The sequence below is a fragment of the Borostomias antarcticus genome (genome assembly GCF_949987555.1).
Source record: "Borostomias antarcticus genome assembly, chromosome: 25".
Classification (NCBI taxonomy): domain Eukaryota; kingdom Metazoa; phylum Chordata; class Actinopteri; order Stomiiformes; family Stomiidae; genus Borostomias; species Borostomias antarcticus.
The window spans coordinates 13451741-13478127 of record NC_140258.1 but is presented as its reverse complement, the minus strand read 5'-3'; the positions used below and the strand labels follow the sequence as shown (position 1 = coordinate 13478127).

The window sequence follows — 26387 nt, the reverse complement described above, 5'->3', positions numbered from 1 at the left end:
AACTATAATTTATAGGCAGAGGTGAACAGGTGGGTTTTGAGAGCAGCTTGTCCAGGGTTGGTGACTAGTGGATGTCCTGGGGGAGAGAGTTCCAGAGGGTGGGGGCTGCCACACTGAAGGCTCTGGACCCGAAGGTCTTGAGGTTAGCAGTGGGCCTGACGAGGCGGTCCTTGTTAGAGGTCTGGGTGGGGTGTAGTGGTGGAGGAGATGGGAGAGGTACTGGGGGGCCAGGCCATGGAGGGCTTTGTAGGTGAGCAGGAGGAGCTTGTATGTGATGCGGGATTTGACCGGGAGCCAGTACAGGCGGATGAGGATAGGGATGATGTGCGCCAGGGCTTAGTGCGGGTGAGAACCCTGCCTCTGATCATTATGAATCCTAAACAGCCTGCTGTGAAGGCCTGGGGCTGCATGCATGTGGGCCGGGCCAGGGCTCAGCGTTCCTTGATCACCAGACACGCTCGTTTGTCAAAACCTCGGCACAACATCTGGTGTTGGAATGCTCTGGGATTCACTAAACAAGCCCACGGCGAGTCACGCTTGTTAACACATACGTTGCATGACAGTTCCCCATGCTACTGTTCATTCAGCCCGGTATAGTCATAGTAAACTTGGATCTGAATCATGAAACACTCATCTTATATACCTGTTCACCATGCTTCTCGCTAAAAAGTTTAAAAAAAGATACAGTATCAGTTAAAAGTTGCATGACTGAAGTATCCATTTTGTCCTATTACACTGCTCTGTACCAACACCTCACCTGTCTTCTTGCCTCCTGTCTAATGTCCAGGTTGAGAGTGTGAGACTGGGCGGTCAGTCACAGTCATGATGGAGTCCCAGCAGCTGTCCCTGCTGTCCTCCCTGAGAGGGGACCCCAGGCCAGAGGACTACATCCAGCCTCACTACAAGGAGGCCTATCGCGTGGCCATCGACTCCCTGGTGTGCGGAGGCAAGGACAGCTACCAAGAGTTCCTCAAGGGAGAGCGTATCGGCAGCTTCCTGTCTGAAGATGAGCTCGTCTTCATCACCACCAACGCGCAGCAGCCGACAGCGGGCATGAATAATCAAACAGAGGACATGGACGGATCTCCAGACAACAAGTCGTCCACAGGGACCTACTGGCCTGTGCACTCTGATGTGGAGACTCCAGACCTGGAACTGGGCTGGCCAGAGGTCATGCTTGACAGACTGCAAACCAATATTGATCTGCTCTTTCACCCCCCCAGACTGAACAGTCCCACCATCAAAGAGGTGATCCGGAAACACATTCAGGATGCCAGACAGGTGAGGCTGGTATCAGAATAAGAAACTCACCAAGCTGTCAGTCGCTGTGTTTTACAGAACATAACAGACACATCCCTTTTGTCTGAGGGCAGATTCACTCCCTCCTACACACCCTGGTTGTTCTCTTGTTTCACATGGCTGTGTAAGGGAGTGGCTGTAAGGGCCAGACAAATCTGGTTTTACAACCTGCCTTCATGAAAAGAAAGGCACCTAGCACACTGACCAGTCAGGAATTATGATTGTATGCCTTGATTGCTGTCCTTCATGTGACAGGTACAAGCACATGACATTCATTATTTGGACCTTGATTACACAGAAAACTACCAGACCGATTGGCATGAAACTCGGTGGAGGGGTGGAGGGGTGGAGGGGTTGAAGGGTGGAGGGGTGGAGGGGTGGAGAGGTGGAGGGGTGGAGGGGTGGATGGTGGAGGGGTGGATGGTGGAGGGGTGGAGGGGTGGAGGGGTGTCGCATGAGCCAAATTAGAATCTGAGAAATCAGCCAACTTAGATATTTTGGAGTGGATCTGACTCACAGGGCGGGTCCACGAACCACCCAAACATGCCCATTCACCTCCATTCACTTTTTGGACTTTGGGAGGAATTGAAACAGCCATATCTGGACATGGGAAGGTCACAGAGACGCAGGGTTTGGACTGGCATAGAGCTCTTGATCTAACGAATGCAGCAATACCAAACATGTCCTGCTCGCACACACATGCACACGCACAGAGCCATGAAATGCATTTATGGGCGGAGCTCTGTTCTCTCTGAGCTCTATTTCTAGTTAAAGGAGAGCGGTCTGGGTCGTACGCAAACAACACATACTGATGAATGCCTAGTTGCCCAAACGTCTATGCTCCTCTGTGAGGGAAATTAAATATGAGCATGAAAAGAGCCTTTTGAACAAGATCTCTTTTTGAGTGCGACCCAGACTGCTCTCAATCAGGTATACTTCCCTTTGGATTACATGCTCCATTTCAAGAGATACTGTACCGGTTGAGTGCAATTATTTAACTATTAGTTATATAGAGAATAGTTAACTATTCTCCCTCAACTTTTGTGAACCTCATTAAAACCTTTTAATGTGGATACTTCCATGGCCTAGTAAATTGCAAAATATATAATTCCATGCATGAATCATCTTGTTCTTCAGCAACTTTATGCTCTTTTTTCTTCTTCTCCCTGTCTGTCCCGATAGGTCATAGCCATAGTAATGGACGTCTTCACCGATGTGGATATATTTAAAGAGGCGGTGGAGGCCTCTATACGAGGGGTTCCTGTGTACGTCCTTCTGGATGACTTTCATTTACAAAGTTTCCTCTCAATGGCTGAAAACCAAGGCGTACACATTCAGAAACTCAGGGTGAGTGATGCTTTAGTTTCACTGGAATCCATTCCGCCTTTGTATCAACTGACAACTTTTATGTGGAAGACGTACCGATGGGCCCAGATACCCTCCTCACCCTCAGAACCAGACTTACTGATGTCTGATGTGCCCAGATGCCCTCCTCACCCTCAGAACCAGACACCAGACAAGATGTGGATCATAAGAAATTAATGGCACTCCAGATAGACTCAAATATGCACTTTGTGCTTTTTAAATGAAATGCATTATTATAATTACTCTGTATTGTCAAGAATTATTCTCAAGACACCGGTATATATTGACTATTATGCCATATTTATATTTAGTAGAATAAAGGACAGGAAATAACCAACCTCTGTGGTGTATAGGGACATCTTCAGTAGCACCTTTCCACTATGCCAGTAACTGTACACCATCTCATGAGTGAAGAAACACAACAAAGGTGTTTGTACAGCAAGCCAGGTCACGTATCATGACGTCAGCACCATACTCTAGGCTATACCGGTTCCAGTTGTTTCCCACAGTGTTTACGTTTTCCTGTAATGGCAGGTATGTGATGTCAGTGTGTATACCCGCCCTACATGCTGGGGAATGGGAGCAGGACAACACCAAAGAATTGTTCTTCTCACTTTAACAGGGTGGGGTAATAATAACTGGTTGGAAAGAGATTACTGGTTGGCTAGAAATCCAACCACACCCTTTAAGCGCTTATAGAAAACCAGGCCAGGTCCAGCCTGGCTTATGTGCATTGGCTGGCTTGTTTCTGTGCAGGACTGGTAGGACGGTAATGTCTGATAAATACAGATGGGTCTTGTCACCTGGACACATCAGTTCCAATGCTTCCAATGCTAATCCAGCACAATGAGAGCGGGATAGCCAGTTAGCTCATGGGCTCACAACAACTAGCAGCAGCTTCCATAACATTAATGGTAGCGGTCAGTGGCTAAAGCAGCTACACTGATGATAACATAAAGTCATCCCCACCGGGAACCCCGGTCTCCTGGGTGGGAGTCCAATGCTCTCACCACTACTCTACCTGTGGACATTTGCTCTCCATGCTGCGCTGGCTTACAGCCAAGGCACAATAAATAAATAAAACGTACAATGGCGACATCACATTTTAAAACATATTTTCTAGGTATGGGTAGCATTAATGGGATTCACAATTCAATGTTCAAACCAATTCGGAGTACAAAAATGCCCACTCTGAGCTGTAACTGCTCACTGTGTGACACACCGTAGGCTATCTGTCTCTGGTGCGGTTACCACGTCTTATCACAGTTTGTTGAAATAATGGCCTCATACACTTTTAAGGTGACAAAAAAGATACTAGTTGGTATTTGCATGACAAGGAAATGTTTTATTAAGGCTTGTCTGACATGATATGCCTGTCCTTGGGTACATACAGAACATGAGGGTCCGCACCGTGAAAGGCCAGGAGTACCTCTGCCGCTCGGGAGCCAGGTTCAATGGAGCGATGGAGCAGAGGTTTCTGTTGGTTGACTGTCAGACAGTGATGTACGGATCGTACAGGTAAATGGAATGGGGTTGAAAGGGAGGGGTAGAAGCTGAGGTGTGCCGTGAATGTATAGCACATCGTGTTAAAATGTTTTGTCTCATTCTTTGTTCACGTGGCACCGGCTGATTACATCATGGGTGATGTAACTGAAAATGCCTTTTAAAATGGAGATTGAAAAAACAGTCATTGTATTGCAATCTCCCGTATGCCGTTTAAAGAAGCATTTTCTATGCTTAGTTATTTATTACACTTAGTATTTAGGCTTGTTGCTCTGTTGTTGCACTAAGTATATATGATAGTGTAATTAAGGTAGTGTCACGATATAAATTGAGCCGCCCCTATTCACCAGGGGAAATTCATGTCAATACATACAGTATGTACTTGATCATAATTGAGAGTTTAACATGTTTTTGAATGATTTTTCAAGATGCCCATCCACATCCATTGTATGACCAAAACGGTGGTAGAGCAATTATCAACTTTCTCGAAAAATGCTAGCTTTGTCAACGTTTTGATCTGAACCATTGTATATGATCATAAGTAACCTTAAAACAGGGCTAAACATGCATTTTCCCTTTACTACTCCTTTAAGTGCAAAAGGTGATTTTCCTATAAAAGGAGTGGGGCTGCAAGTGTAGCAGTTTCAAACAATTTGAATACTCAATCCTAAGTATTCAAACTAAAACTGGGTGTTGAAAGTTTTCAAAAGTTTCCACTTGTGAGGCTTGCCGTCAAGCAAAAGTTATGCAAAAACCATATTAGTGTAAACATAGCCTAGGATCCTTCCCCTAACATAGCTTAGGATCTGCATAGTCCACTCATGAAAATGACTATCAGGTGGCTGTGGCTCAGGAGGTAGAGCGGGTCGTCCAATGATCGTAGGGTTGGCGGTTCGAATCCCGACTCCTCCTGTCCACATGTCGAAGTGTCCTTGAGCAAGACACTGAACCCCAAATAGCTCCCAATGAGCAGGCTGGCACCTTCCATGGCAGCTTCCGCCATTGTTGTGTGAATGGGTGAATGAAAGGCCATTGTAAAGCACTTTGGATAAAAGCACTATATAACTGCAGTCCATTTACCACTCATGAAAATGAGTACAATGAGATAATGTAGTAATCAATGTCCTCTTTCTCGCTGTCTCTCCTAGCTTCATGTGGTCCTTTGAGAAGATCCATCTGAGCATGGTCCAGGTGATCAAAGGCGAGCTGGTGGGGTCCTACGATGAGGAGTTCCGGACACTCTACGCCCGCTCTACTGTGCCAGCAGTGCTCTGTCCCTCCGAGGGCCTGTCAGACAGCTGCAGGCAGAGCAGGGGAATTGGACTGGGAAAGTATGCCTCCCAGTCCGGCCAGACCTTTGAGAGGAAGGACCTTCTGAGGCATACGCTGGACACGGTCTACAAGAAGGCTTGCGAGAGGCAGATGGGCATGAGAGAGATGGAGGACAGGCCTTCTGAACAGCAGCTAACCATTGGGTTGCCCAACCCCGGGTTAAGTGTTCAGAGCCGCATCCAGCAGTTCCAGTCTCTGGAGACTGCAAACTTCCTCAAAAGACACAGCTATGCCGGGGAAAGGCAGGAAGGTCCGTACATCCCATCACAGAACCTCAGGTTTGGAGCAAGCAACTGGAACGTGGCTGGGGATGGAGGTTATCACAATGGAAGAATTCAGTACTCCAATGCTGTGGAGGACTACCAGCCACAGTTGCAGGGGAATCAACTGTTTAGATCCCACAACATGCGCCAGTCCTACCACGGCATCGACAAACAGGTCATCTCCATGAAGCAGAACATGCCGACCTTGGAGCGTGTGTCCAAGTCCTTCTTTCGCACGCAGAGGATAGAGTCCTACCTCAGCAACACAGACGCTCCCATAGGGGAGGCCAGTGATTACCTGGACCAGTATGAACCACCGTCGGACAGCAAAGCTGGATCCTACATTCCCTCCAGAGTCAGGTCCTCCATAGTGTTTAACTCCACCATCCCAGAGCAACCGGAGAACAACAGTTACACCAACACCTCCTCATCCTCCATGCGTCAGACTGACCACTCCACAGTTCCCAACAACGGCCAATACTACTCCTCCATGCAGTGGAATCCAGCAGGAGCCATGGATAGCAGAGCCAGACAGGAAGAGTTCATGCTGAAGAGACGCAGTCTGCTGATTCTGGATGATCCCAGGGGTAACATGGGCTTCGGTCCATACGCCAGCCTGGGTAGAGCCAAGGGGGGCCCGTCATTCAGAAACCCTGACATACTCCAAGACAACTGGCACAAGCGGCACAGTGTGGCCGACCCCAAGTCTAACATAGACTACAGAGACCACAGGGAGTCCTCAAGTCACATGTATGGGGGCATCGCTAGGAGACAGGTTGAGAGAAGCAGATCTGGTATCAATGCCCAAAATGGAGGATATGGATCAAATCTGAAAGAGGATCAGAGATCGGCGTCTCAATACGACGTTAAAAACGTCACAGACACAAAGAGCCAGTCGGTGTCCATGTGGCAGGAGCCTCCTTCCAGAACGGTGTCCGCAGCAGCCCTGGATGTCAAATCCACCAATGTGAACTCACCACGCTTCCTGAAGAACGGCTCCAAGAAACTCCGCTCCCTGCTCAACATACCAGAGAAGAAGGAGGTGTCGTCTCATTCCAAACACAGGGGGAGTCCTGGAATAGAGGGATACTCAGACAGACCTCCCTCTGAGCTTCATATGGACAGAAACCACTTTGCAGATGATTTAGGGAAATCATCAGCCCCTCGTTTTAGCACTGAGGAGCTACAACAGGGCACTCCAGACATAGCTTTGTCCCTGAGTCCACAGAAGCAGCAGCAGCATACAAGAGCTCAGTGTAACGAGAGGACGAGCCTCACATCGGGAAACTGGCGATCGAGGGATCGAGGGAGTGATCACCGACTGTACAGCAGATTTGAGCCTTTCTGTGCATTTGATAAAAAACCCTTGTCCCCCTCACACACTGACTCAGGGTCTGCTAGTATACACACCCAGGTCAAACCTAAGAACACACTTGTTACTAAAGATAGCTCTGCCAGTGAACCTCACAACCATGTGGGCCAACCCACACAAAGTCACCATGAAAATAAACTGGGCAAGTTCATACAAAGAGTGGGGAACTTCATTCATAAAAACAAGTGATATGAAAATGTGGACTGAATTCAAATGAAAAAGGTTTTAAATGTTTTATTGTAATTGTACATGTGGGCTGCACAGCTTGGTGAATATGCTCAATGTTGGAATGTTGTCTTTGCTACAGTGTTATGAGTTGCTTGATAAGCAAAGCAAAATATGCTTGAAACTAAATTCTGATTTGTTCATTTTGATAGGTCTTTGGGGAGATGCAATGACATCGCTATGGTGTTGGAAATGTTATGATAATGAAAACAGAATAAAAGGTGACTATTTCTGGGAAATATACCATGTATGTTTTTATTAACACAGTTGTTCAAGTAAAGTTAAAGCCATGCTATGCACAGAATTGTCTATTGGAAGGTGTTGGTGTTGGTATTGGCTGCTAGACATCTTTTCTCATGTGTTATACTGTATGTCAATATGAAGTCCATATTAACTTGAGACTGTATGAAATTTAATTGATTGCTTTCAGTGTGTGTGACTGAGACAGGGATTCAACCTACATCAGATAGCTGTGTCTTCATCACTCATCATGGTGATTACTATCATCACACATGTTTTTCACTAGAACTAATGCATCTGACAATCAACATCAGCAATGCAATTCTCACATTTAATTCAGGGCAAAACAGTTTTTCTCCTTTCACATGTAGAGATAAAATAACACATTTCAGCAGGGCGCTAACATTTTTCACTAGGAGCACATGTGCTTCTAAATGAAAAAAATTAGGAGCACAGAAATTTAGGAGCGCAACTAAACATTTGAAATAACACATTTTTATTAGCAACACACACATTAGACCTACTGCCAACAACAATAAACAATAATAACCTGCTCACCATAGGAGCTCTCATCCTCTCCTACTATAGGCTACTATTCCCACTTTATCAGGTGCATTGATCCTAATGAAGACAACTATTCCCACACTGGCATATATATATTTGCACACCTATTAAGCTAACCCATTTCATCTTAAATTATTTAAGCTATTTTAAACATTTGAATTGTATTAAATATATTTAGTAGCCTGCCTAAAGCTACATATTACGCCTGATTTCAGCATGCACACACATTTTCTTCAGAAAATGTAATTTTTCTAGTTCATGTTATTATAATTAATTGGTTGGTCTCGCCGCTCTGTTCCGGAGATGCGTCACGCAGAAGCATTCAGAGCTCTGAGCAATTAGCGCTGCCCGCCAGACACGCGTGGCTCGATCTAAGCTGTATGGACTCCGTATTAGGACCCCTATCTCAACATTTTGAAGGATGTCTGGAGTCACTGTAAACTCGAAGTGTGAAGAATGTTCTACACCCTCACATCAGTTCAGCAGCACGCAACTGCATTCTCATTTACACATGGACGAGGACGATGAACTTTTGAAGTACATCTGGCGAGAGTATTTGCATCCCAAACAGTATGAGTGGGTTCTTATCGCTGTATACATAGTCGTTTTTTTCGTCTCACTCATTGGGAACACACTAGGTAAGTGTTGGTGATGTTCAGTCATGTGTTAATTGAATGTAGCGTATTGTTTCCGTTTTCTCTTCTCTTTTTTCCATGTGGTCATTTGCTTTGATGTTCTTTGATATTCTATGCATAAAGATCCTAGTTGGAGTTATGCATACTGTTTCATCAATCCAAAAATCTCAACCAATTCTGAATTTATAAAAGGCATAGAACTGATACAAGGTATTGTATGGTTTGAAACTGCCAGGCTATCCTAACCTTTGAAATACATTTCAGTTTATTATTCCAGTCTTAAGAATCAGAAGTAGATCATGTGTCTGTCAGTTCGTTATTCCCTCCATAACACTCTCACCCAGAGCAGGATAGATTAGTAGCCTACTGACTATGGAATGAGGTTCATTAGCATTTCCTACTAATTACCCTTTCAGCAGTGTTATACTGGATTAAAAGAAATCAACAGTGACGATGACCGAAGAAGTTGGTACTATAATAGCACAAGCACACTTGCTGAAATTGTTGTACATCAGTGGTGGTTAAGAAGTGGGTACTTTGCTATGTCCATAAAAATACTATGTACCCCTGTATACCATTAACTTCACATGGGAATCAGTTTACTGATGTCCTTAAGTAAATGCTAATATATTTGAGGCAATATTTGACTGGGATTTTATCCTACGCTTTATAACTCCTTGTTTGTAAGGTAAAAATGTTCCTAAGAATATTTTGATAAAACACATTTATCTAGATACTGTAGCCTGCATTTAGGCTACTTTCTTTAATTTGCATGATGCGCTGTCTGGGAGATTGTAATGCATTTCTATGTGCTCTCTGTGCACTGGCCCCTTGCTACGCAGGTGCATGTTACTGTACCACCCTGGAGATGAGTTCTTACTGCAGTGAGTGCACTGTGCGTTGAGCCATCTGAACTCACTATCCTATTCACACGCCAATCTACCCCTTAGTGGTCAAATGCCTGCCAATCTACCCCTTAGTGGTCAAAGGCCTGGCCATCACTTGTTCTATATGTTCACGGGAGCAGCAGTCATCGGGTTGTGTCTTGGTGTTCAGTTTGTTTTGCAGTGTGGAAAAACCACCATATGCGCACAGTGACCAACTACTTCATAGTGAACCTGTCCTTCGCCGACATGCTGGTCACTATCATGTGTCTCCCGGCCAGCCTGCTGGTGGACATCACAGAGACCTGGTTCTTTGGCAACACCCTGTGTAAAATCCTGCCGTATCTACAGGTAAGAAGAAGATGATCACAACCCAGAGCCTGTGACTCCCCCTGTTGTTTATAGAGTCAAGTTAAAGTCCCAATGATTGTCACACACCCGACCTGAGGGTGGTGAAATTAGTTCTCATGTGACCCATCCCCTGGGGGAGCGGTGGGCAGCAGCGCCGCGCTCGGGAATCATTTGGTGATGTAGCCCCCCAATTCCAACCCTTGATGCTGAGTGCCAAGCATGGAGGCAATACCATTTTTATAGTCTTTGGTATGACTCGGCCGGGGATCGAACTCACATCCTCCCACTGCCTCCCACTGAGCTGGTGTATGTTATGTTATGTTATGTTCAGTCAATAGCTCTGAAGTCTAGGGCAACATTCTAGTTCACACACACACACACACACACACACACACACACACACAGAACCCATGTTGATTTCCATGTTGGGGGGGGGGGGGGGGGGGTTACAGCAGTGAGAAAGTACAAAGTAGATGAAAGTAGAGGATGTACAGTACATCAGAGTGAACATAGAAAGGTCTAGACTCTAGTTCTCACAGCAGGGAGACCTTTGATGATGAGACCTCATGCTGATTCTGGTGCCACTTATCAAACTTTTGCTTTTGATTCCCTTCTTTTAACGGTTCCAGACCGCCCGAATCCCCTGCTGAGATTATTACAGTTCGCCTTATTTTATAAATATCATTCTGTACAGCGTGATAGAACATCATATGCGCAAAAAAAACTTAAAGGGGTAGTGTGTTATTTTGGACATGTAGACCTATTTGTGGTCTGTCTACCATGAACCTGAAACAGAGACCATAATTTCACTGATGGTGATTGGAAGTCAATGGGGCACCCGTAAATACGTGAATGTGCTTTTCTGAGACGGGAAGCAGAGTGTAATCATCAAGTCTCACTCTGCTGTGAAATCTATTATAATCTGAATATTTGTACCTGTGGCTCGGAGATAAGCGTTCTGTGTTCCACAAAGACATTGCTCTGTACATCAGTTCTGCTCATTGCATTTGATCCAGGCTTGGGCAATGTGAATCGACCCATCACTACATGCTTCACTGCAGTGGCGTGCACAGACATTTTGGGGGGCAGGTGCTCAGTGAAAAATGAGGGCACTTGCGTGGCGAGATGTTGACGGGGGGGGGTTGATAATTTGTATTTTGATTGTCGCGATAGTTGTTGACGGGGGGGGTGACAGATATTTTTTTTATTGTCGCACGAGTTTTTGGCCGGGGGGGAGGGGGCTTTTGCCCTGTTCGATTTGTTCGATCCACCCGGGCCTGTAGTATGGAGGGGCTGGTCATTTCTCCCTGGCTATGGGCCTGTAGTATGTAGGGGCTGGTCATTTCTCCCTGGCTATGGGTCTGTAGTATGTAGGGGCTGGTCATTTCCCCCTGGCTACGGGCCTGTAGTATGGAGGGGTTGGTCATTTCTCCCTGGCTATGGGCCTGTAGTATGTAGGGGCTGGTCATTTCTCCCTGGCTATGGGCCTGTAGTATGAAGGGGTCATTTCTCCCTGGCTATGGGCCTGTAGTATGGAGGGGTTGGTCATTTCTCCCTGGCTATGGGCCTGTAGTATGGAGGGGTCATTTCTCCCTGGCTATGGGCCTGTAGTATGAAGGGGTCATTTCTCCCTGGCTATGGGCCTGTAGTATGGAGGGGTCATTTCTCCCTGGCTATGGGCCTGTAGTATGGAGGGGTCATTTCTCCCTGGCTACGGGCCTGAAGTATGTAGGGGCTGGTCATTTCTGTGGTGTGTGAGCGTGTGAGCGTCAGAAGAGGCTGAAACGCGTGCGTCTCACGCTCAATGCGTAAGACTTGGCAGCCCTGTAAGCCTAAGGTGGCTACATCATTCTAAATATTCAGCTTTACTGATAGCTTAAGCTTCACATGCTGTACCAACAACAAATTCTACCGACATTGGTCATGTGGTGGTCATCATTACGTTGAATCCATTAATTGATTATGACTAGCTAGCTTGTGAAGCAGGTGCAGTACTTCATCTGGCATTGTCAATCAACTAATCAATGAATCAGTCCTTCAATCACTTCAACACTAAGTGATTTAGATAAATTTCCTTTCAGTCTCCCACATCCAGTATCTCATCAACCCACAACAACACCATGAGTGCTTCCTAATTAGATTATTTAATGAGCTCAGGCTGCGAAAGCAACTTTGTGCATTGGAAACTTTGCTGTTATCACCTTGGTGGAAATAAACATCACACACACACACACACACACACAGACACACACAAACACACAGCAGGGTCTAGATTTTGCCTGCTTGTCCTGTCCATCACTGCTGTTTCCCACAGCCTATCCTCCTCACTGTGCGTGTTAACGGGTAGGCATGTGTGTTAACGAGCCTTCTGTCCCCCAAAGTCCTCCTAGGTAGGCCTAACCTGACACAAACTGTCCTGTCCTCCGAGTCTGCCTACAGCAGGTAGACCCCACCCTAACCATCCTGTCTGCCCACCCCCAGACGATCCCCAGACGATCTCCCCCTAACCATCCTGTCTGCCCACCCCCAGACGACCCCCAGACGACCTCACCCTAACCATCCTGTCTGCCCACCCCCAGACGATCTCCGTGTCAGTGTCTGTCCTCACGCTGGGCTGCATCGCCCAGGATCGCTGGTACGCCATCTGCCACCCGCTGATGTTCAAGAGCACGGCCAAGCGCGCTCGCAAGTGCATCGTCCTGATCTGGGTGGTGTCCTGTCTCATCATGATCCCGCAGGCCGTTGTGATGGAGTGCAGCAGTCTGCTGCCCGAACTCACCAACAAGACCAGCCTGTTCACTGTGTGTGACGAGCATTGGGGAGGTAGGGGGGCTGCCTGCTCGCCCGTTGTTATTTATGACGAGCACTAGGGGTTTACGTGGGCTGCCTACAGTAAGTTGTGGTGACGATCACTGGGGAGATAGGGGAGCTACCTAACCAAGCTTCAAACACTAATGAAGGCTATCTGTACCTGGAGCTCCAATCACATCTATTTGACTTGGCTGTAAAGACCATGAAGTGATAATGGGAGAAAGATGTTTTGTGACTGTGAGACATCTGTTCACGTTACGGTGAGATACATAAGCTGCTTAGACTTCAAACCACAGATGGAACCTTGAGGCAAAGGCTTTGGAAACCAAGCTCATAGTAGGCCAAGATAAACAGGAATGATGTCACCTGAAGCCTTGTTCTAACAATAACAAACTTTTTTTTTATCACAGTGAGAGGCAGCACATCACACCGCGTAGGCAGTGAAGGACATGCACTCACACACACACACACACACACACACACACACACACACACACACAGACAGCAGCGTGCATGCTGGGATGCGGCCAGGTGCTCCTGTCCATCTTCACCAGGGACGGACAGTGTTAGCGATCTGTTCCTCTGCATGTTTATGTGCGTGGCTGGAAGCCAGCGCACCATAGATAGCATTTGTCCGGTTGTCACTCCCTCCCTCCGTCGTGTTGTTGACCCGCAGTTCTATGTTGCCACCACAAGAGGCAGTGGTCCTAGAACACTAAAATAAAACCACGATGCCATTGCACACTCTCCAGATCCTCTGTGGGGTAGTGGATAACGCGCCAGGTCAGGATGTTATAGAAGCTATGTAAAAATGTGATTACCTGGTGGTGCCATGTCAGTTATTGAATTTATGTGCAGTAATTGAACATTTGAAATACTCCTAACTCTCAGTGTGTAATGCAAGTGCTTTCAACATGAAGTTTTGTCACAGACAGTTTCAGGAGTAAAAGGTGCACATCTCTCTCAGTCCAACATTTAGGGCTTTGACTCGTATTGACATGAGAACATTTTCAAAGTTTGCATAGCTAATTTTCACCCAAGCCAATTTGCCAAGCTGGTGTTGCAACAGTGAGTCTAAATCAAATCAAATCAAAGCTTTATTTGTATAGCGCATTTCATATCCAGAGGCAACACAATACGCTTTACAGAGAACAAGGGAGGTGGGCATACGACCCACTCTCTACATATTCCAGAGTCTAATGCTTTTTGCATGCTGGCCTTGCACTGTTAGTTAATTCCTGAAAATAGTAATTTCTCACTGTGAAATGTTCAAGTGATGCTTCTCAAATTGTATCATTTGAACTTTCCGTATTTGACAATCAGTCTGTCAAGGCGATTACATCAGTTATTCACTAGGCAGAAGCATCCAGCTTAAACAGGGTTGTGTTGGTACTGTATGACTACAATTATATTATAATGATATACTGTAATTAAGCAATGGCACTCAAGAAAGAGTGCTTTATTGTGGTTATCGGCACGGCTGTGTGGACCTCTGTGTGTTATTGCTTTTATACAACTGCAATGCACCTGTCAGAAATATGGGTTTGTTATATTTTTCTAAATTGCATTGCTTTCAGCCCTCCGCAATCTGAAATAATTTTCCATTGTTTACTGTTGCTATAGGCAACTTAACACCAGCTGGACTGCTCCACAACGTAAACAGAGCAAACAAGCTAGATAGCAGCTGGAAATTAGCTTCCTTGCTAAATCTGGTGCATAGCATCTCCTTGATTTAACCGAAGCAACTAATGTATGTGCACACTGTCCTGTTTCAACTCAATAAACTAAGCTAAACTAAGCTATAAACTTCATAAAAATGTGTCCCAAAGTATTTGTCCCCTTTCAACACAAAAAAAGAACCTTTCCATTTTTAATATTATTGCTCACAATCCTATAACATGATGATAATGTATCAAAGCTGAGTGTTACTTCTACAGGTGATTTACACGTTGGTATATTGGGGTTATTGGTTCATGGCTCCAAATGCCTCTCGGCCATCGCACACGGCTGGACCTGCTGTTAAAAATATTATATACAATTATTATATGAATTAGTGGATGAATGAATGAGGATGAAAAATGAATGAATAAATGAACTACAGTATCTGTGAAGGTCAGATCTGAACATGTCAAAGCAGGAGGTATCTCTCTCTCTCCACAGCTGAAATCTACCCCAAGGTCTACCATGTTTGCTTCTTCATCGTCACATACTTCGCTCCGCTGTGCCTCATGGTCCTGGCCTATATCCAGATTTGCCATAAACTGTGGTGCCAACAGGTGTGTATTCGAAGGCCAGGTTACTGTATAACAGCTGAGGTTTTAAGTAGTTTTAGAACTGTTTGTGAATGCTTATCTAAAATGTTGAATGCTTATCTAAAATGTTGAATGCTTATCTAAAATGTTGAAAGCTCTAAAACTGCCATAAAGTAAAGGGAAAAAATCATGTTTAGCCCTATTCTAAGGTTACTTATGATCATATAGAATGGTTCAGATCAAAAAGTTGACAAAACTAGCACTTTTGAGAAAGTTGATAATTGCTCTACCACCGTTTTGGTCATACAATGGATGTAGGTGGGCACCTTGAAAAATCATTCAAAAAACATGTTAAACTCTCAATTTCAAAGACAAGAAACTCACTGAGGTGTTAGTTGGCGTTCTAACATATAATTCGCCATAAAGTAAGATTCTAGTTCATCTGGAAAGGCGCTTTAAAATATTTAGCATAGAACTATTTAGTCACAGCACATGGCTGAATGTATCTTGCCCAAGAGATTCAATCTGAGTGATGCATGAATCAATGATTAATGAATCAATCAATGGATGAATCAGTCACTCTGATCAGTGTGTGTTGTCTCTGTGTGTGTGTGTGTGTGTGTGTGTGTGTGGATCAGATCCCAGGGACCTCTCCGGGGCTCCAGAGGAGGTCCTGGTCCCTGAAGTGCTCCTCCCAGCCTCCAGCCCCCGGGGAGGCCGTCCGGGTGAGGACCACCACCATGAGGACCACCACCATGTCTGCTGAAGTCAGGCAGGTCCAAGCCCGCAGGAAGACGGCCCGTATGCTGATCGTGGTGCTGTTTGTCTTCGCCCTCTGCTACCTGCCCATCAGCATCCTCAACATCATGAAGAGGTCACTGCACACCTATAGTGGGCTGTTATCTTACAGACCCCCCTGGGGGTGGATGCGAGTGACAAAATGCTTAGAAATCCAATAAGAGCAGGATATCTTTTCATTTTCCATCGCAAAATAGTGTTCCCCTAAATGTAGTTGGTTATCATAGCAACATTTTTTGCTGTGATAATCTTTTTTTTTTTCAGTTATTATTTTTGCAGTATATCCAAGTGTGTTTGTCATAAAAGGCACAAGGTACAATACAATACAATGAAATGCGTACTTGAGAGCTTGAGCTCACACTACCGTATGTGTTTATGTCTCTGACAGGGTCTTTGGGGCATTCAAGAACACCCACAGGGAGACTGTCTATGCCTGGTTCACCTTCTCTCATTGGCTGATCTATGCCAACAGCGCAGCCAATCCCATCATCTATAACTTCCTGAGTGGTGAGTTTGAGACATCTCAACTTCTGCCTCATGATTTTATTACGCCATCTGCTGGACAGTATGGAACCTAAACATTAAATGTTTGTGAAACAGTGAAACCCATTGAAACCCCATGATCGTAAAGTAACTTATCAAGGGAAGATCTAATGTGGAGTTGAATTTGTGTCAGCATTCAATGAAAGCCTGGCTGGTCAGCTCTTTAGTGAGAACAGTGTTGGCTTCAGAACCTCATGTAGGGTAGCCTACTACATGGTACAGTATGTGAAACTCTACAGTTAATACAAACCTTGAAGCTGAATGCCAGTCATGTTAAAGCCATACTGAGATTATAATTGCTCTTCACATTCTCCACAACTGAACTGAATTCCACTTTGCTAATAAAGCGTCACCCCTCCTTCCCATAGGAGAAAGAGGGTAAAAGGTGTTCCGGGGAACTTCTTTCCTATTTTCCGATGTTTTATCTCAAATGTGAAGGTTTCCACCTCCTACGGATGTCTACAACAGAAATGAGAGGCCACAGTGCAATACCCATTGAAATCTGATTCTTTGACAGACTGTGACTAACATTTTCAATGTCACCGCTTCTTCTTCAGCTTGTATTGCGGTAGGCAACCTCGTTAAACTCGTTAGCCGAGTCAGACAGTAATGTGAGAAAAACCAAAGAAGCGGTGGCATTGAGAACGCTAGTCACAGTCTGTCACAGGATCAGAGGGCTGATGATGTCCCAACATACATGAATTAAAAATTCTCCCCTGTCACCGTCTGCCTGGGACCACTGCCAATACTCATGCCAAATATGATGCTGTCAGTCCAACGGTGTTGAGGAAAATGCAGGCAGACAGGTTAGGTAATTTATGTGCTAGATTAAATTAGATGTTAGATACAGTAGAGCAGATATTACGTTAGATTAGATGTACACTTCAAACTGAATTTCCTCTTCCGAGTCCCCTTTCATCATTGAGCTCAAAGAGAATGTGCTTCTCTACCCTCAGGGAAGTTCAGAGAGGAGTTCAGAGCGGCATTCACCTGTGGCTGTTTTGGCCGAGGTCTGAGCCCAACGGGAAGGAAACGGGCCAAAACCATCAGCCGTCTTTCCACCGAGGTCCAGAACATGGACAACGTGTCCCCTATCTCTGACCAGCTGGTCTAGAGAGGATGGAGAGAAGAGAAGAGGACATCTTAACATGCCAGGACTCTGCCCCCTCCCCCCAACATACACACAGTAGTCACTGCCACCATTACAAAGGGATAAGGGCACACACATTATATCATGAAAGTCTTGAAGCTTTTCATGAAAACACTTCCCTGTGAGTCAGAGCCCAGGACTGAATGGGAGGCCTCAGCGGCCGTCCACTTGTCACAGCCAGAGAGCTGGAGCTAAGGAGACGTATGAGACCAAAGACCAGGCAAGATGAATGTGATGCTGCTTATTCTTATAGGCTGTTTTTAATGCGCACGCACACACAAAATCACAGGCACACACACACACATACACACACACACACAGATGCACAAAAATACAGGCACTCACACAGACACACACTCAAGCCTAGTTTATTCTGTATAAAACAAGCTGTTCTGAAGGCCCAGATTATAGATTAGACTCAATTCAATAGGAGTCAGTTATATTATTATTATTATGTTTAGTTCGGTCCACTCCCGCCCCGCCAGGGACCACAATTTGTTATTTTCTATATTACTGAGTTATTGTTTATACTGAGATCGTTTTATTGTCGAGCTCATGTTTAGTTTGTATGTTTTCGTTTATGAAGAAGGCTATTCTCCGTCTGTAGGCTACGCTCTCAGATCACATTCTCTACGCTACAACCACAACCACAACAAGCGCTCTATGGAAGCACAACTAGCGATTAGTTACATAAGTTACCACAGCGACATACCCCGTAATCCTGTTTCATAGTACAGGGCCCAGACCTGCCAGTCTCCCCAGGCCTACGCTGCAATGAGGTGAGCCCCCCTCACCCTTTACACACACAGAGAGACCCCCTCACCCTTTACACACACAGAGACCCCCTCACCCTTTACACACACAGAGAGACCCCCACCCTTTACACACACAGAGACCCCCTCACCCTTTATACACACAGAGAGACACCCCCTCACCCTTTACACACACAGAGACCCCCTCACCCTTTACACACACAGAGACCCCCTCACCCTTTACACACACAGAGAGACACCCTCACCCTTTACACACACAGAGACCCCCTCACCCTTTACACACACAGAGACCCCCTCACCCTTTACACACACAGAGACCCCCTCACCCTTTACACACACAGAGACCCCCTCACCCTTTACACACACAGAGACCCCCTCACCCTTTACACACACAGAGACCCCCTCACCCTTTACACACACAGAGACCCCCTCACCCTTTACACACACAGAGAGACACCCCCTCACCCTTTACACACACAGAGACCCCCTCACCCTTTACACACACAGAGACCCCCTCACCCTTTACACACACAGAGACCCCCTCACCCTTTACACACACAGAGAGACACCCCCTCACCCTTTACACACACAGAGAGACCCCCCCTCACCCTTTACACACACAGAGACACCCTCACCCTTTACACACACAGAGACACACACAAGAGTTCTGTGGACTGCTAAAATTCTGGGATTTCATATTTCTTTGCCAGTAGGTCTGTGAAATAGGCCGTGAAATGGGGATTACATTTTGATATAAGTGGTATTTAAAAGGTCTTAAAAAGACTTGAATTTAACTGTTTCTTCAAGTTAAATTCAAGTCTTTTTAAGACCTTTTAAAGACCACATATCAAAATGTAATCCCCATTTCACGGCCTATTTCACAGGAACCCTGAGTTATCTCCTCTAACAATATGCTTGGATGACGGATCATTTCCCCTCCATAACCTGCATAGACAGACTGCTCCTGCAGCTCAGAGAAGGTCACCATGACAAGGAGGATTTTTCTCCTGAATACACCCTCTCCCTTGTCTCCTGAATACACCCTCTCCCTTGTCTCCTGAATACACCCTCTCCCTTGTCTTCTGAATACACCCTCTCCCTTGTCTCCTGAATACACCCTCTCCCTTGTCTCCTGAATACACCCTCTCCCTTGTCTCCTGAATACACCCTCTCCCTTGTCTCCTGAATACACCCTCTCCCTTGTCTCCTGAATACACCCTCTCCCTTGTCTCCTGAATACACCCTCTCCCTTGTCTCCTGAATACACCCTCTCCCTTGTCTCCTGAATACACCCTCTCCCTTGTCTTCTGAATACACCCTCTCCCTTGTCTTCTGAATACACCCTCTCCCTTGTCTCCTGAATACACCCTCTCCCTTGTCTCCTGAATACACCCTCTCCCTTGTCTCCTGAATACACCCTCTCCCTTGTCTTCTGAATACACCCTTTCCCTTGTCTTCTGAATATACCCTCTCCCTTGTCTCCTGAATACACCCTCTCCCTTGTCTCCTGAATATACCCTCTCTTGTCTCCTGAATACACCCTCTCCCTTGTCTTCTGAATACACCCTCTCCCTTGTCTCCTGAATACACCCTCTCCCTTGTCTCCTGAATATACCCTCTCTTGTCTTCTGAATACACCCTCTCCCTTGTCTCCTGAATACACCCTCTCCCTTGTCTTCTGAATACACCATCTCCCTTGTCTCCTGAATACACCCTCTCCCTTGTCTTCTGAAGTGGCGTCAGGCCTTGCTTGGCAGCAGCAGGCAGAGAAGGACACTGAAGGACACAGCATTCTTATTGTTCATTTACGTGTGTGTGTTAGTTTTTAGAACAGCCTGCCTGTTGACGGTGAGTCGGCCCTGGTGTGCTTATTATGATGATCTGTTTATTGTTATCAACTCTGTTGATTCTTTAGATGTGTGTTTACCTACAGCTGCTCTCTGATGAGATTCACTTTTATGAATGTTTTTACTTTACTGTTCATTATTATGGTTTTTACTTAAATTATTGCTCATGTGTTTCTAAGGCAAACACTTTAATTCAGTATAATTGTGTGCATTTGTGGTGTTTTGTGAAATGTGGTGTTTTGTGAAATGTTATGGTAAAAGAAGCAAAACTAGTGTGTTTGTCATCATTGTACTAGTGCAGGAATCTTGACCATAGAGTGGGTTAGACCAGTCACTGGTCTCTCTCTGCTCTCTAGACTATCGCGTAACATCATGGTATCATGGAAACAATTATAAAACGATGACCTACTACTACTACTACTACTTGTTTTCGTCTTGATTCATTCAAACTTAATGTAGGTTTTGTGGCAACTGTTGGGTGCATCTCAGAAAATTAGAATATTGTGAAAAAGTCCATTATTTTCCATAATTGAATTGTAATAGTGAAACTTTCCTGTATTCTAGACCCATTACGCAAAGTGAAATATTTCAAGCTTTTTTTGTTTTAATCTTTATGATTATACAGTATGTTCAGTATGTTCATTTATACACTCAATACTTGGTGGGGCTCCTTTTGCACAAATTACTGCATCAACGTGGAGCAACATGGAGGCAATCAGCCTTGAAATATGTCACTACATGTGCAATGAATCTATAATATATGAAAGTTTCACTTTTTGTATTAAATTACGGAAAATAATCAACTTACCACGATATTCAAATTTTCTGATATACCTGTAATAGGCCTATCTGAGACCACTTCCTGGTTTATCGCTTTGCTACATAGTTGTAAAATACATAAACCCTACTGTACCTCGTCGGTCCTCAGCCATAGGCCCTCACCCTCTCACCGGATCCCGGATTTAGTTTATTGTTTTCAAATGACGTCATGGCGAGCGGCGCGCCCCCAGGTAAACCGGGTGTGTTCTACCGGGAGCTGTCCTCGCGCTGTGGTGCTTACCGGGAACGGGACGAGCTGTGGTGCTTATTACCGGGAACGGGACGACCGCCGGTGTTTCTACCATGCACCGAACTGCAGCTGTGGAGAGCGCGCTGCTAATTGGTGAGTAGGCTCGGCTGTAATTAAGGATACAATTAAGGATACTAGTGTGATTAAGGATACTAGTGTGATACTAGAGCGTTTTTACCACATTGGTTATCAGGAAGCGCCTCATTGTAGGCGAATGAAGGCACGTCTGAACTGATTCACAGCTGGGACACTGTCAAGTCCATGCGAATATATGTATTTATTTATTTATTAGGAATACTATTTTAAGTATAACAAAGTGGCAATGTTTCACATAGGCCTATATAAAACTTTCACATAGGCCTATATAAAATAGTAACGGTGTTTTCCATCTACTCTTTGAGCTTATTACATAAAATGTATTACAACAGGCCCTAGTTATACATTCGTTAAAGATAATCCACAGTTTGCCAGTCTTACAAGCGCTATTTAAAGTAGGCCTAGGCTGTTTGTTGAGATAAATGAAACGCAGTTCTGTAGGCTTATGTTTAAATGGAATAACATGCTTTTCAAGTGAATTTGGAAAAGGTTTAATATTCATATTTATGGAACGTTTGCTGGTGGTGTGATCATATTCACAGTGATTTGTGAATGTAATATTTTCCAGGACTTCTTGTTAACCAGATAACCAGCATCAAGATGTCCTCCAGATCTTCTGCCTGCGTGTCTACCACGGACAGCTGCCTGTCACGGTTCTGCAGTAGCGACCACACATTTCTCCATTACATCTGTAAAGGTAATAAACGAAAAGGGGAAAAAAAGATTTTATGTAATCTCCACTTCAGGGGATGTCATCAGTTTGATCCAATTCCAGCCATGCAGCAATCCAAGTTGAACCATGAGGCGGTTGTGTTAGTGGATATCCTCCTATCAGAAGCCCGAGAGCATCCATCCATACAACTAGACATTTAGTGGAGGTGCTCCCTCTGTGATCTGAGGTAAACGCAATGTCCCGGCTATAGCCTGGAGCTCGCTCTAACCTGCTAATACATCACCCTACTGAGCTGCTACTGAGGAGGAAAATAAACGTTTGGGATGAAACAAAACATAATATGAAACATTTATTAAGCTGTTATACGTGGTTTTGGGCAATAAATATAAACTTTGATTCAGATTGTGGTGTTTATGTGCAGTTTTTACACAATGTGTTATTGTGGTGAGCTTATCTCCCACAGAGGACACAAACCCAGCTCTCTGAGAAATGTCAGCAATTTGTTTTATGAGTAATTTTAACAAAGTACGTCACTGAGATATGAAAATCCAACCCTCTGAATAAACACCAACCCCTTCACTTTAATGACCTGGTAGGTTGACCAGCATGGAACCTGAGAACACACAGCACCTGTTGCCAAGAAGAGATATCAATACAGGCGTGTGTGTGTGTGTGTGTGTGTGTGCGTGTGTGTGTGCATTCACCGGGTTGAGAAGAAAAAAAATCCTGTTTTTCAACCTCCCCCTCCTTTGTGTCCCCTGCCCTAGATGGAGGCTGCCAGATGAAGGCCGCGGGGCCCTGTAACCGGACCGTCCAGGCCCTGCTGGGCCACTACCCCGGCCTGCATGGGTGTCTGTGTGCCTGGGAAGAGGAGCCGCCCTGCGCCTCCCTCACACTCCTCTCCACACTCTGTCACCCACACACACACGCAGGTACAGCACTCACTCTGTCACACACACACACACACACTGGTACAGCCCTCAGTCACCCACCGACACCACAGGTACAGCAATTACTCTGTCACACACACACACACACACACACACACACACACACACTGGTACAGCACTCTGTCACCCACAGACACCACAGGTACAGCACTCACTCTCACCCACAAACGTACACACTCACACACACACACACACACACACACACACACACACACACACACACACACACACAATGTATAAGGAACAGCTGTGCTTGAGGAGGGAGGAAAACTTGTCAATGAGTCTCTTGAGTCTCTCAGAATGGTGACTGGGTTAACAATATGAACCCTGTAGAAGATGTGAGTGACAGAGAGAGAGGCAGGGGTGGAGCTAGAGAGGCAGGGGTGGAGCTAGTGAGCAGGGGTGGAGCTAGAGAGCAGGGGTGGAGCTAAAGAGGCAGGGGTGGAGCTAGAGAGCAGGGGTGGAGCTAGTGAGCAGGGGTGGAGCTAGTGAGCAGGGGTGGAGCTAGTGAGCAGGGGTGGAGCTTGAGCAGGGGTGGAGCTAGAGAGCAGGGGTGGAGCTAGAGAGCAGGGGTGGAGCTAGTGAGCAGGGGTGGAGCTTGTGAGCAGGGGTGGAACTAAAGAGGCAGGGGTGGAGCTAGAGAGGCAGGGGTGGAGCTAGAGAGGCAGGGGTGGAGCTAGAGAGCAGGGGTGGAGCTAGTGAGCAGGGGTGGAGCTAGTGAGGCAGGGGTGGAGCTAGTGAGCAGGGGTGGAGCTAGTGAGCAGGGGTGGAGCTAGAGAGCAGGGGTGGAGCTAGAGAGCAGGGGTGGAGCTAGTGAGCAGGGGTGGAGCTAGAGAGGCAGGGGTGGAGCTAGTGAGCAGGGGTGGAGCTAGTGAGCAGGGGTGGAGCTAGTGAGCAGGGGTGGAGCTAGAGAGGCAGGGGTGGAGCTAGTGAGCAGGGGTGGAGCTAGTGAGCAGGGGTGGAGCTAGAGAGGCAGGGGTGGAGCTAGTGAGCAGGGGTGGAGCTAGTGAGCAGGGGTGGAGCTAGTGAGCAGGGGTGGAGCTAGAGAGGCAGGGGTGGAGCTAGAGAGGCAGGGGTGGAGCTAGAGAGGCAGGGGTGGAGCTAGAGAGGCAGGGGTGGAGCTAGTGAGCAGGGGTGGAGCTAGTGAGGCAGGGGTGGAGCTAGAGAGGCAGGGGTGGAGCTAGAGAGGCAGGGGTGGAGCTAGAGAGGCAGGGGTGGAGCTAGAGAGGCAGGGGTGGAGCTAGTGAGCAGGGGTGGAGCTAGAGAGGCAGGGGTGGAGCTAGAGAGGCAGGGGTGGAGCTAGAGAGGCAGGGGTGGAGCTAGTGAGCAGGGGTGGAGCTAGAGAGGCAGGGGTGGAGCTAGTGAGGCAGGGGTGGAGCTAGAGAGGCAGGGGTGGAGCTAGAGAGGCAGGGGTGGAGCTAGTGAGGCAGGGGTGGAGCTAGAGAGGCAGGGGTGGAGCTAGTGAGCAGGGGTGGAGCTAGAGAGGCAGGGGTGGAGCTAGTGAGCAGGGGTGGAGCTAGTGAGGCAGGGGTGGAGCTAGAGAGCAGGGGTGGAGCTAGAGAGGCAGGGGTGGAGCTAGAGAGCAGGGGTGCAGTGGTGGATGGAAGAGGAAAGTCATCACTACTGAGCATCACACATCAGGTGCATCTCAGAAAATTAGGATATTGTGAAAAAGTTCTTTATTTTCCGTCGTTTAATTCAAAAAGTGAAACTTTCATGTATTCTAGATCCATAACACAAAGTGAAATATTTCAAGCCTTTTTTGTTTTAATCTTCATGATTGTACAGTATGTTCAGTGTGTTCACATGTAGTGTGGCATGGAGGCAATCAGCATTGAAATATTTCACTATATGTGTAATTAATCTATAATACATGAAAGTTTCACTTTTTGAATTAAATTATGGAAAATAATGAACGTTCCACAATATTCACATTTTCTGAATGCACCTGATTCACGTTGACATAATGAGGAGCTGGAGGTCTATCTGATCGGAGAGGGTCTGCCAGAGACGTCTACGGTGGCTCAGCAGGCTCACAGGCCTGCTGTCTGTCCCAGGGGAGATGAAAGGAGGAGAGAAGAGAGGAAAGGAGAGGAGAAGGTCACTACACTTCAAAGAGCGTGGAGCTTACATTTGATGTGTTCTGCAGAGCTCTTTCTGGTTATTCTGTGTTTGTTCTAGAAAGGAACTCTCTTTAAACATCTCCCCTATCCTCTGTAGCGCAACAGCAGAGGAATCCTCTGGGGAACGGGCAAGTTAACAGTGTCAGAGATTATGGTAAATATATATTCTCAAATCAAGGAAAACTATGTGAGTAATTAACATCTCAATGATGGTGGGGTGTGTGGGGGATGTCATATAGACAGACAAATTTAAGCTCTGATCCGTGATGTCTGAAACAGCAGCACACAGCTCCAGCTAGCGAGCTCTGTGTTAACACTGTTAACAAGCACAGGTTCGTAAGCTAGCTAGCGAGCTCTGTGTTTACACTGTTAACAAGCACAGGTTCGTAAGCTAGCTAGCGAGCTCTGTGTTTACACTGTTAACAAGCACAGGTTCGTAAGCTAGCTAGCGAGCTCTGTGTTAACACTGTTAACAAGCACAGGTTCGTAAGCTAGCTAGCGAGCTCTGTGTTAACACTGTTAACGAGCACAGGTTCGTAAGCTAGCTAGCGAGCTCTGTGTTAACACTGTTAACAAGCACAGCTTCGTAAGCTGTTGCAGGAGCGGTACTGATTGAACTCGGTCCATATGTTTTCATTTACAAAGCTGTGTTAAGGCCCTTACACACTGCCCCAACAATGACCAACAAACAGCATCATTCCAAACATTCTCTTATTGGTTGTTGAGTTATATTTGGGAAAATAGCTGTTACTTTTCCAATTTGTTATGGAAACGGGGGACGCTACACCATAGTTTGGAGTTTGTTAGAAAATCTATCAAAAATACCACAAATCCAACAAAACTGATCGAGCAAGTTGAATCGGGGAAAAAATAATTCCAACACAAACCAACAGACATAGAGTAGCACACCAACCCAACACAAGCCAACATCTGTTGGTTGTTTGTGTTAGTTGTAGTTTGTTGGCCATCGTTGGGGCTGTGAATTGTTCTTTCATAAACACACATCATAGTACACAACACAACTAATGGCACCGTTCCACACATTGCAGACCAAGGCCTTAAAGGTCTCCATCCTGGTCTCCCGGGGTACGAACGTGGCGGGTCCTGCCTCCAGCAGATGTTGCTCTGCGTCCATGACAAGGTGTGCAACCGGCAGCTGGTTCCGCTGGTCCAGACCTGCTCAGCCAGGCTCTGCAACAGCAGCCTTTGTAGCCAGGCCACCCAGGCCTTCTACAGGGGTCTGGAGCCCAGCCAGGCAGAGGGGCTCGG

The 26387-nt window shown here is 46.1% G+C and overlaps 2 protein-coding genes across 2 annotated transcripts; both read left to right on the top strand.

Annotated features, from left to right (window-relative positions):
* Window positions 1–822: 822 nt before the first annotated feature.
* On the top strand, window positions 823–7323 carry fam83b (family with sequence similarity 83 member B; the record flags this gene model as incomplete). The annotated part of the gene is made up of 4 exons (XM_084458545.1): window positions 823–1281; window positions 2482–2646; window positions 4058–4182; window positions 5316–7323. 4 exons carry the CDS (start codon window positions 823–825, stop codon window positions 7321–7323), a joined length of 2757 nt encoding a protein of 918 aa, XP_084314671.1.
* Window positions 7324–8584: 1261 nt separating this feature from the next.
* hcrtr2 (hypocretin (orexin) receptor 2) lies at window positions 8585–17551 on the top strand (the record flags this gene model as incomplete). The annotated part of the gene is made up of 7 exons (XM_084458914.1): window positions 8585–8801; window positions 9855–10033; window positions 12613–12856; window positions 15005–15120; window positions 15735–15970; window positions 16283–16401; window positions 17394–17551. The coding sequence occupies 7 exons, from the start codon at window positions 8585–8587 to the stop codon at window positions 17549–17551; spliced, it is 1269 nt and encodes a 422-aa protein (XP_084315040.1).
* Between the last annotated feature and the right edge of the window lie 8836 nt (window positions 17552–26387).